This window comes from Mustela lutreola, chromosome 10 (assembly GCF_030435805.1).
Source record: "Mustela lutreola isolate mMusLut2 chromosome 10, mMusLut2.pri, whole genome shotgun sequence".
In the NCBI taxonomy this organism is placed as follows: Eukaryota; Metazoa; Chordata; class Mammalia; order Carnivora; family Mustelidae; genus Mustela; species Mustela lutreola.
In genome coordinates this window covers 1,867,254-1,878,841 of record NC_081299.1, presented here as the reverse complement: position 1 = coordinate 1,878,841, position 11,588 = coordinate 1,867,254, and the positions used below count along the sequence as shown (strand labels likewise).

General features: G+C 62.1%; 1 protein-coding gene across 5 annotated transcripts in view; it reads right to left on the bottom strand.

Moving 5' to 3' along the window:
• Positions 1–1,155: 1,155 nt before the first annotated feature.
• PRDM16 (PR/SET domain 16) overlaps positions 1,156–11,588 on the bottom strand; it is a 297,726-nt gene continuing 287,293 nt past the window's right edge. For 4 of the 5 annotated variants that reach the window (XM_059135646.1, XM_059135648.1, XM_059135645.1 and 1 more), the window contains 3 exons: positions 7,608–7,844; positions 6,590–6,764; positions 1,156–5,447 (listed from right to left, as the gene is read on the bottom strand). In XM_059135646.1, coding sequence (XP_058991629.1) covers positions 5,313–5,447; positions 6,590–6,764; positions 7,608–7,844 — 547 coding nt within the window. In that variant the 3' untranslated portion in view covers positions 1,156–5,312. The remainder of the gene's footprint in view (positions 5,448–6,589; positions 6,765–7,607; positions 7,845–11,588) is intronic. The other variant, XM_059135647.1, reaches the window with a different exon arrangement.

Below are 11,588 nucleotides of genomic sequence, written 5' to 3'. Positions count from 1 at the left end.
TCCTGCCTCACACACCCAGGGGGGGGCCTCGTTCCGTCTTGGTGAGGGTGGGGGTTCTGTCAGAAAGACCCCGCTTGGTGCAAGTCCGCCACCTCGCCTCCGTGCTCTGGTGGAAGGAGTGGGGCCCAGGGAAGACTCTGGGGGGTAAGTCCCCAGGACTCAGGCTCGTCCCCCGCACTCTGTGCATTTGCTCAGGGTCTGTGTGTCTGGCTGCGGCCTGGCAGGCGGCTCAGGTCCTGGCTGGGGACAGTGCATGGACAGCCAGAGTGGAGGGCGGGCGGTGAGGAGGGCTGGCCAGCCGGGGGGTCCGCCCTTACGAAGAGGTGCATTCGGGATCGGCCTTGCAAGGTGGGGTCCTGCACCACAAAGAAGTCCCGGGCAGGAGTTCATGGGGGCCTGCTCTGGGCCCAGGTGCACCTGGAGGCAACATCCTGAAAAAATCCCCACCTGGAGGACACACCTGGAGGCCGACATGCGGGGCGGATGCACTTAGGGGAGCGCGCCTGGGGCTCACACTCACTGCGGAGCCGTCCAGGCTCGTGTGGGCTTTCGCTGAGCTTGTTTAATCTGGACAACGTGGACAGCAAGGGTCCCTGGCCTGGGGAAGTTTTGGGGTGATGGCTAGGCACGTCTCACAGCCTGTCCCTGGGGACCCTCGACCCACGCTGCCGAGCCTTGCCGCTGGCCGCGCTCCGAGCCCAGGCCCTTCCCTCGGCCCTGGGGGGCCTCTGTTCTCCCTCAGTGATGCTCGGAGCGGGGGCGAGACGTAGAAAAGCACACAGATTTATTGCATACCGATCTCATGTATAAACTCACTGTCGCATCGGAAAGGTTACATTTGGTGTACAGTCCACCCTACAGTGCTCGCCTCCAATCAGCTGCCCCAGGCTTTGTCTTACAGAGCTCCTCTGCACAGGCACGTCTGTCTTTATCACGGGATCAAAGCAGTCTGCGGAGTCACGTGGGTGACGTCCTACCCCGGGCAGCTCGCCCTGCTCCTTCCCTTCGGCGATGCCCACGTCGCTCCCGGGCCGCGCTTGTTGCCCTAGCAGCTCCGAGCTCCTTGTCTGGAGGGCATAGACCCTAGTCACATATTTGACAGGTGCCTCTACTGAATTTTCCTTTTCATAAAAATCTCACGAACAGACACGATAATGACCGCTAAACACGAGTCATGCACAGTTTACTTAGAACAGAAGCAATTTACAATTGGGGGGGGGACGTGGGACATACACCGGCCTCCTTCTCAATGGTTTTTTTTTTAAACATTATATGAAAACCTGACATTTACATTTGATTTCTTTTTCAACACTATACAGTTCTAAAACAAAAACAAAAACAAAACCAAAACAAACCCAAACAATGAAAACAAACTGAACCAAGTCTGTCCTGCAACATTGGCAAGAGGGCGACGCGGCCGCACAGGCGCGGGCTCTCACCGGCAGGGGGACGCCTGGCGTGACGCGCGGCGCCACGGGGCTCAGCCTCCCTCGCGGCGGGAGCGTCCACGATATAAGACACACCGATAGAAACCTCCGGAATCACGTTGCTCACAAGTGAATTGCACATTTGGAAAAACTCAAGCTGCCTTTTGTTTTTATTTAGTTTTTTCCAAAAGCGGCGTTCCGTCCGAATCGGCGGGAAGGAAGCACGGAACGGCCCGGACCGCGAGCAGGAGAGGGCGCTCCTGCAGTCACGCAGGAATGTCTCGTCACAGTATCGCTCGCTGCTGCGGGGAAGGTTCATGGCTTCTGAAACCCGGCTGACCTCCACCGACCGGGAGCGGCCGCGGCCTCGCGAACCCAGCCGGAGGGGGACGCAAGGTGCCCGGCTCTCCTGGGTGGTGCCGCGCCCTCGCCCCTCCCCCAGGACAACACAGTGAATACAGCTCAGTAGATCTCAGTCACGTGGGCAGGGGGACGGGGCTGAGGGGCAGGGGATCTGGGAAGGGGGCCTGGGGGCCACAATCCAGTGCTTTGAGGCTGCAAGGCTCCCGACGGTGACATGTGTCCGGGTGGGCGCTCAGTGAAGCAGCAGCTAGGACAGGGGAGGCCGAGGGCCTGCGAGTTTCTGGGGTCAGTCTTGGGCCACGGAGGTGCTGGGCTTCAACAGGAAGGTCACGTGGGCTCAGCCTGTCCACTGATCCACATGCAGGGTCCCAGGCCAGCTGGAGGAACACGCACCCCTCGGTTCAAAACAGGGGATCTCTGGGTCCCACTCACGGAGGGTCTGGCTGGCCAGAGGGTCGGCAGCTCCGTGCGTCCTACCCAGTCGTCCCAGGAAAGAGAGCAGCAGGGGGGATGGTGTCAGTCCGCCGGGGGTCGGGCTCTGAGGGGGAGGGGAGGGGAGAGCTGGGAGCCTTCCATTTGAGTTTCCATTTGGGGAGGTCAAAGGTCCAAAGGAGGAACACCGTTGACGCCGGATGGAAGGACCCTGGCCCAGGGGGGCCCCCAGTTGACAGGTCTGACCCTGGCCACCACCCACGCACACAGGGGTCAGCCAGGCTGTCGCCCTGCTGCAGCCGAGCTCCAGAATTCTCAGAATTCTGGCCGCCCAGCCCCCGGGCCCCCACGGTCCAGGCTGGTGCAGAAGCCCCGGGACAGAGAAGAGTAGGGAGGGCGGCTCACTGTCGTCGGGGGCAGGGCGAGGCACCAGGGTGGGGACGAAGTGCTCCCTTTGTCAGGGGTCCAAGGACAGACCTCCCCAAGTCTGCCGAGTGCTGGAGGGCCCGAGGGGCTGAACTTTTAGGAGAAACGGGGCAGACTCTCATCGCTTCCGGGAGGACAGGATTAAGGGCTGGAGACGAGCAGGTGGGGCTCTGGGAAGCAGGGACAGAGAAGATGCGGCCACGGCTGGCCACCTGTGATGGATGGCCAGAGCCTGCAGAGCAGACCAGAGGGGGTGGCCACGGCCACGTCTCGGATCTGGGACCGCGGAGAACAGACACTCGGGTCTCCACCCGACCAGAGTTCCTATTTCAGGCAGAGACCGTCAAATCGCAAAAAAAAGCACACGCCTTATTCTTTAGCAGAAGAAATATAATTTGGGTTTACAGAAATGGGCATTGGTATCTGAGGTTGACTCTGCAAAGGGGTCCCACCTGGAGGGAGGGGTCGTGGAACTCCCACACCGCGCCTGGCGAGCCAGGCAGAGGTGATGCATGTGGGGGGGGGGGGTGCGGGTGTGTTTTCCAAGCCGCGGCCCCAGGGCTCGTCCGCCCTTCCTCGCGCAGGGCACCCCGCCGGCCTGCGGGCGCGGTCTCGCCGCCTCCCGTGGGCCGGGAGCAGGTGGACCCCTTCCCCGGGGGCCTGCGGCCGTGCGGCGGCCTCAGGGACCACGCCCCCCCCCCAAGGCCCCCCAGCGCGGAAGCACACGACTGTCGCGGGCCTGGGGCGGCCGGGCCGGGCACACAGCGGCTCCGACCCGGCGGCCGCCCCGGGGCCAGCGCCCAGGGCTCGCGCGCCGACCCAGCCTGGCCCCCGCTGCCCCGCGCCCCGCACCCCTACCGCCTGCATCTACATTCTTTTTTAAGGGCAACTTGGACGACCTTTTTCTCCTCCTGTTGGGACACTCCTTGTTTTTCCTTCCAAACAATAAAAGAAATAAATAGAACACTTGTCTTAAATGTGAACGTAACTGAAACTCTAATTCAACAAAAACACGTGATTGTCTGGAAACGGGCAGCAGGATCCGTTGGGGGCGCGGGGGTATTTGGCACAGTAAAAACCTCCCCACTCCCTGGTTCTCGATCACACGACACACGACCTTATACACGGTTTTGGTCCCTCACTAGATACTTATATTAACATCATTTCTTCACAATAAGAATGTCTAATGCCAAAATACTGTTAAGGAAGAAATAAAATAAGAAAAGAAATGAATTAGAAAAAATTACAAGTTATATACAGATTAAGATGAATTCCATCAGGGAAAAAAAAATTATGATTTGAAATTGGCCCCTATGGGAATAATTTAAAGCCCATCCGCACGGAGAGTCAGACCCGGCCCGAGCAGGTGCCGTCCGGCTGGGCCCTGCGGTCTGGAGCTGGTCTGGTCCGCCAAGGAGTGGAGGTGGCCCTCGTGTCCCTGAGCCGGGGTCTCACACAGGCAGACAGCCTGGCAGCCTGGGGCAGGGGAGCCGCAGTGCACACGCCACGGAGGCCACGGGTTGGAGGGGGACACCCGCTTCCTTCCCCTTGTCCGTCTGACGGGGGTGGGTGGTGGGGGCTGGAGACCCAGAGCGGCCGTGGTGGGCCGCAGGGGTGTGGCTGATGTGCGGACCCTGCTGGGAGAAGCATCGGGAGCCCGGGCCATCTCTGCTCGGGGGACCCGAGTCAGCGCTCTCACATCTCCCCCATAAAATTGGGGGGTCTTGGCGGGGGCCACAAGCATGAATCCCATGCCGCACACATGGGACACGGGCGACAGGCCTCTCTCACAGCCTTGGGCCAGCCCAGGACACCGTGTCTAAGAATTCCACCGGACAGTTTGAAACTGCTCACAGGCGGGGGCCCCAGGCCCCACCGTTCTGTGCGGGGACACCCAGGATCCCGTTGGCTTTACAAATATGGTCAGGGATAGAAAACGTCTCCGTTACCTACAGTATAAAGAACACGCCCGGACACAGTACAGTTTCTGGGCAGGTTCAGGTTTGCAAAGAAGCGGAGATTTCAAAGCAATGCAAAATTACTTTTAAAAAACAATTTGCAAGTCATCTTTCGATCTTTTTTTTTTTTTTTTTTTTTTAAAAATACTGTCTATTTTTAAAACCACATGCTTAAATAGACTCTGTCGTCAATAAGATTACCAAAAGGGTTACTCCTGTAATTCTCATTATAAAAAAATCGTCTGGGCGATCTCCCTTTGAAGAGCACATCCGCGTCTGTCTGGTCCTTCCTGAGACACCGCGCGGGTGCCCTCGGGGCCGCTGTCTTCGTTCAGTCTGGGGTTCAAACCCTGCCCTCACCCACGGGGTCGGTCCTGCGAGGCCGCTGCCGGGCTGGCCTTGCGCTGTACCCTTCCGGAACGCTGTTCTTAAGACCAATTCTTGGACGGTGGGCCTCCAGGACGGCTCAGGGACTCCTGGGTTCTGAGTTTTCATTGGAAAAGTTAGAGCTGAGCCATGGTGTGTGTAGGGGGGACGGACACTGAGGACTGGTCGACGCAGGTGACGGGGAGGGGTTCTCTCTGGCCCAGGCCATGCTGCTCCCCGAGGCTCCCTTCTCCATTGTCCACAGCTGGGATGTCTGTGGGGACGATGGGGCCCTGAGGTCGCCCTTCCTGGACTCTGACCCCGGGCCCTCCTGGGCCCGTCAGAGGTGGTTGATGGGGTTAAAGGCTCCAGACTCCGGCGTGGCTCCTGTGATGTTCAACCAAGCATCCAGAGGGCTCTGGGAGGAGGCGTGGAGAGGAGCGTCCTCGGAAAGGGACAGCATCATTGCATACGCCTGGCCGGGGAGAAGACACACACACACACACACACACACACACACACACACACACGACAGACAGGTGAGCTGGGGTTCTGAGATCCTAGGCTGGCCCTTCCTGGCCCTCCACTGCCTCAGGCTGGGCTCAGTCTTGCCCAGATCCAGACTGGGAGGGGAAAGGCCAGAGTCTCCCCTAGGGCCCAGAAGAGGAAGATGTGGTAGGTGCTGGGGCTGGGGACTGTGCGCAGGTCAGCTGGGCTCCCGTGCAGAGGGACGAGGTGCTGTGGTCCTGGCCTCCGTGCACGGGGTCTGCCCTGCTGCTTCCCTTGCATTCACCTCTCTGCCCCTCCCCCACTTTTGCAAGGGCCCCAGGAATCCTGGTCGTCTGTAAGAGGCCGTCCCTGTCTGGTGGGCCTGGGGGCTGCCCGTCTGGACAGCTGTGGGGACAGCACACAGCTACCCGGGGAAGCGGATGCATGGCCCGTCTGAGCTGGGCCCAGAGGAGGGAGCACGGCTTCTCCGTGGAGCCACAGGGCACGAGGCCACGGGACCTGGGGCTCCACTCAGAGCAGAGCGGGGTGCGGGAAAGGCCAACCCTCCTCCCACTCAGGCTTACACTCGGGACAGGGTTAGTAAAAGACAAAGACAGACACGCAGACGGTTTTCGCTGAGACTTGGGGTGGGCTGACCTGAGACCCTGCCCCTCCAAATGGATGGAAGCCGGAAGCAGGGCCATGTGGCCACTTGCTCTAAGGAATGGGGTCGAGGCCCGCCTGTGCTCTCGCTGACCTTGTCACAGCTCCAGGTGGGAATTAGTGACCGCGGGAGGACAGCTGCCTTTAAGAGAAGCCTGGGCCACTGCCAGGCCTGCTCGAATCAGAGAGGGAGGGAGGTCCGCACAGCTTCCAGGCTGGACAGCTGCCCATGGACGCCTGCCACGGGGGACGAGAGCACAGTGACCCACGCCCGTGAGCACCCGGCTCACATTCGCCGACCTGTCTCTCCCTGCCCCACCCCTGCTTGCAGGGGAGTAGCGGTCACTTGGTTGTCTCTCTAGCTGATGCAATGGGCCCGGGGACCGTGGTCCTTCTGTGCCCCAGGCACCAGCCACCACCACCAGCCTGGGGGTGCCGGGGCGGGGGGCTCTGCTGGGTACCTACCTGGTTCTTAGCCTGCCTGTACAGTGTCTGCTTTAGGGCCTCAGAACCTAGTGTGGCATTAAGCACATCTTTAACTTCAAATGCTTCCTCAGCTGCTCTGCGGAGGTCCAGCCCCTTCCCAAAAGTCGGCATCGGCTCCAAAGCCAACAGACCGCCTGGCCGCTCCTGGGCACACCTGCGCCAATGACCAGGGAGAGGGGCCTGGTGTCAGCCGGTCGGGCCTCTGACGCCCCACGGCGGGCTCCGTGCCGGCATGCACGCCCCGGCATCTCCACGAGCCACATGCACAAGGACACGGACACACAGACACATGGACACCTGGACGGAAGCCACACGGATGCAAGAGAGGGACGGACAGAGGGGCGTGGAGGGTGGTGAGTACGTGCACACACGTCGCAAGCAGCAGGCGGGGCGCCCAGGTCTCAGGGAGCGGAGGACGGGTCTGGAGGGGCCGGGACTCCCAGGAACCCGGGGCCAAGGGTGATTGGCCTCCCTGGAGCTCAGGCCTCCTGGATCTGCAGGGCTCTCCCCAGGAGGGTCTGGAACGCGGGGCACCCCTTGGTGCCAGATGTAGGCGGGAGGGGGGGGGCAGTCGGGCCGTGCGGGTAAGGGCCCCAGCTGGCCGCATCCAAGCTGTGCTCAGCCCCTGCTCTGCACAGCCCGGCTTGGGGCCGGACGTCACTGCCCGGGCCCACCACCAGAGACAGTGGGGCGGCCAGACCCGCCCCCTCGCAGCGCCCGCCTCTCCCTCCCACACTCTGCCTCCAGGCCTCGGCTAGTGAGGGAGCCTCTGGGAGGTGGGCAGGGCCCTGACCCCCTTCCTCAGGCCGGGGCTCACCTGGGCCTGCGTGCGGAGGGCCCCCCTCCCGTGGTGGAGATGCCGGCTGGGAATGGGGGTGAGCGCGCGCGGGGGATGGTGGGGTCCTGGGTGGCTTGAGGGTGAGGCCGCCCTCCGGACGCTGGGGCGCCAGCCCGTGAGGCTGCCCAGGCCCCGCCCCCACGGAGGGCCGGTCCCCACCTTCGTGTGTGCTCGAAGCCCACGGCCAGGGAGGTGGGCGGCTCCTCGTCCTCCTCGTCCTCGTAGGCGCCCTGGGGCTCCGGCGTGGGGGACGCGGGGTCACCCTGGGACTTCCCCGCCAGACTGTCATCGTCCTCCGCCTCCTCCTCCTCCTCCTCCTCCTCCTCCGCGTCCTCCGGCTTCCCGCTGGCCAGGCCTGGGCATTGGGAGCCGCCGTCCAGGTCCTGGGCCTCCGGCCTAAGCGACAGGGGAGGGAGTTGGTCTCGGACCCCGAAAGGCCTCGACCGCGCTCCAGCCGGCTCCTCCCGCCCCCTCTGTGAAGAGAGTCTGCGCTCCTGGTCACGGCCTTGGCCGCCGCCCCGTGAAGCGGGCCGAGGAGAGAAGGGTGTCCCTGAGGGCGTGGCAGGGAGGCGCCTCAGCAGCAGGCCTCCTGTGATGCCAGAGGGGACACTGGCCACCAGGGATCCCGGGTGTGTGTGTTGGGGAGGAAGCCAATGCCAGTCAGGTAGGGAGGGGTTCTTAGGAGCTGGAGCTGGGGTTGGGCACTGCACAAGGGGTGTCCTTTGGGGAGGTTTGCTGATTGACCCTTGCTCACTCCTCCTGTCCAGCCAAGAAGATGTAGGGACGCTGGCCACCCAGAGTGACGGGTCCCTTCTCTAGCTGGAAGGTCTGGCACCCTGGGCCGCTGTCAGCTGGGGGAGGGCCTGCCCAGAAGGGTCTGCTTCAGAGACTGGTGGCTTCTGTCCTGTAGGCCAGGCCCCACCTCATTTCCCTCGGGGTCACCCCAGCTGGCCAAGACTTTTCCACTCTGGATCCTTGTTTTTAAAAGGCAAGAGTCCAGGCTGAGCGAGGGCGAGCCTTCTTGTTCCTCCAGGAAATGCCGCTCGCCCGAGGGCCACCTGGCAGGTGTGCAGGAGTGCAGCACGCAGGAGGGGGACAGGGAGGGCGGGCGCACACCTCCTGAGCCCACATCTGGGCACCCGTTCTCCTAACCTCGCACGGCCCACAGACATCTGTCCGCGGCTGTCGGGGGAGACAGGAGTCCTGCTCTCGGCGTCGAGGCAGAGCGGGGAGCCTTTCCGAGTGAGCTCTGGCCTCCAGATCTAGTGGCTGGGCAGACGGGCCACCCACGGACGCCCCTGGGGGCCAGGCCCTCAGCCATCCTGGTCTTCCCTCCTTGCCTTTTGCAGAGCAAATACAAGACATGGACAGGTGACCTGCCGTCCCAGATGGGCAGAGCCCCGCCCGACGCTTCCCTCCTCAGGGGTCCCCTGTGCTGTCGCTGGAGCATGTCTGTCCACCACCAAGGGCCCTGGAGCCCAGTGGCTCGGGCCGGGACCAGGGAGCTGCCCCTCTCTGGCTTTCCTCTGGGTGACTTGCAGGCCAGGGCCCGTGCCCTCATGGTGACATGGGGACACCCCTGTGTCGCAGATGAGATGAACAGCACAGGTGGGTGACTTGGGGGCCAGGACACGGGTTATGTTCCCCAGGCAGCCCCCTGCAGGTTTAATCGAACCCAAGGGCACTGTGCGGATCTACGTACGAGCCCTTCCGGGAGCAGGGAGCACGGCCCCCACAGCCCATCTCCCATAGGCAGGAGGCCTGCATCAAGCAGGGGTGCCGGGGGAGGGGCGGCAGGGCCGGGGTGGGGGTGCTGGGCAGGCTGGCGGCAGCTTCAGGCAGAGAGAGCACTTGCACTGCTGTCCTCCGAACAGCCTCCTACAGCACGTGATGTCCTGGGGTCACTGGGACCCCGCACCGGGCCGGAGTATCAACCCCAGGAACCCGTCTCTTCCTGAATCGGGATCTGGAGGCTGGAGTCCGAGACCCAGGCGCCGGCGGGCCTGCTTCCTCCAGAGGCCGCAGCCGCTGGCCCGGGCTGGTGGTCCTCGGCGCCCCTCAGGACAGGCTTCTCCCATGGCCCCAGCTCTGTGTCACCTTTCCGTGCTTCCCTGCATGTGCTCGGTGTCCTGCTCTCCCCTTAGGACACCGTGTGGGGTTGAGGGCCTCCCCGATGACCTCGTCCTAACCAACTACATCCCTAAAGACCCTTTTTTCAAATAAGGCCCTGTTCTGATGTACTAGGGATTAGGATTTGGTGGGGGACAAAATTCAGCCCAGACATTAAAGGGGTTATAGGACCAGGAAGCCTGCCTGTCCCTAAATTGTCCTTGATGGTCGACAGAAGGAAACTGATTGAGAGGGAAACTGAATAAGGTCGGCATTGGCCCCAAACGTCTCACCGCTTCACGCAGACTGATGGATCTGTGTCACCTGTGACCATGGTTCTCACTCCTGACCGCAGCGTGGGGCATCTCCTGGAGGCTCCCCAGCACCCAGGACAAGGCCTCAGCGGGACAGGCCATCCGAGGGCCTGGGTTTGTGGCCAGCTCTGCCCTGGGGCTTCCGGAGGGATCTGGGACCAGTCTCCTGTCTGAACCACCACCAGGGACTGTGGGGAAAGCCCCAGTGAGATGCTCCGCGGCGAAGGTCAGGTGGGGCCGTCTCCTCTTCCCTCTGTCCTAGCGGGTTTCCTGGAGAGGCCTCCTCTTCCTCACAGCTGAGAGCTGGGCCTGCCATCTGGGTATGAGCGTGAGGGCCTCGCTGGTGCTCCAGGAGGATCGTGCTCCCCGGGGGGGACACCGTTTGCAAATGCTTATAGGTTCTTCACTGGCCTCTATCCTGGATGCAGAGTCTCAGTTCAAAGGATGGTGTTCAACAGCCTGGTTGTGTCTCGTGGCCCGTCTGCAGGGCTCTGATAAGGCCTGGCACCCGGGTCTTCACATCTGTGACTTTCTCTGAACACAGGCTCCATGCCTCCCCTGAGGGGCAGGGATCTAGGTTCCCGTGACACCATCGCATGCATGCCGGCAGCTTCAGACGGACGAGGTGCTCTGTCCACAGCAGAGCAGGCAAGGTGGCACCCGGACTGGAATCCCCACTGCTGAGCGGGGCTCAGGCTCTGGGAAGTAGCCCACAGCCAGCCTCTCCCACCACACCCTCCTTGCAGCCCACCCCAGGCCCTACCTGGCCGGCAGGTAAGATCACCTTCCGGGGTGGGGGGGGCATGACATAGGATGTGACGGTCTCAGACAAAGTCCAAGAGCTACGTTCATTTATAAATTCAACAAGCCTTCCCCGTGCCCCTGCCCTATCCCCTAGGAGTACCGAAGACACGGTCTGTCCTGGAGGGAGCTGGGAGTGCTGAGACCCCTGTTCCCTCGCTGGAGGTGGGTGGGCATGGAGCTGGCCGGGCAGGGCTGGGGGGCGGGGCGCAGTGCACAGACCTGTGTAAGGGCTGGGCTCTGGCTGTTAGGTTCTGGGCCTGGCTTGATGGCTGGAGCCGGGCCCACCACCTTCTCTGGGCTCAGTTTCTGCTGCAGAATTAGGCGATTGCTCCCCAAGGCTTCTTGCTGTTTGGAGAGCCTCTGGTTTTCTGCCGGCCGGCCTGGCACCCGTGCTCGCCCAAGAGAATGTCTTCCTGAGGGGTCTGAGGCACCCTCCCCCACGGGACCCCAGAGGAAATGCCCCTCCCTGGCTGAGCCCTGGGATCCAGGGTTGTGCAGGATACCTTCTACGTCCTGAATGTGAATTCTGCCATTTTCATGTCTCCGTGTGTGTGTCAGTGTGCGTGTGTGTACGTGCGTGTGTGTGCATTGTGAGTGCTCATGCACACACTGTATACGCAGGCGCGGTTTCATGTGTATACGTGTGCGTGCGTGTGCACACGTGTGGATTTGCACACACGCATGCACCAGTGTACACCTGTGTGCACACGTGTGGTTTTGTGCACACACGTGTGTGAGTGCAGGTGCGTGTGCGCACATGTGTGCGTGCCTGTGGCTTCTCGCACACGTGCATGTGTGTACACGTGTGCATGCCTGTGCGGTCTCGTGTGCACCTGTGTGTGTGACACTCCTGTTGGGACACCTTCAGTGCCTCGGGTTAAATGAACATTGTCTGGACTCTCAGACCGCAGCA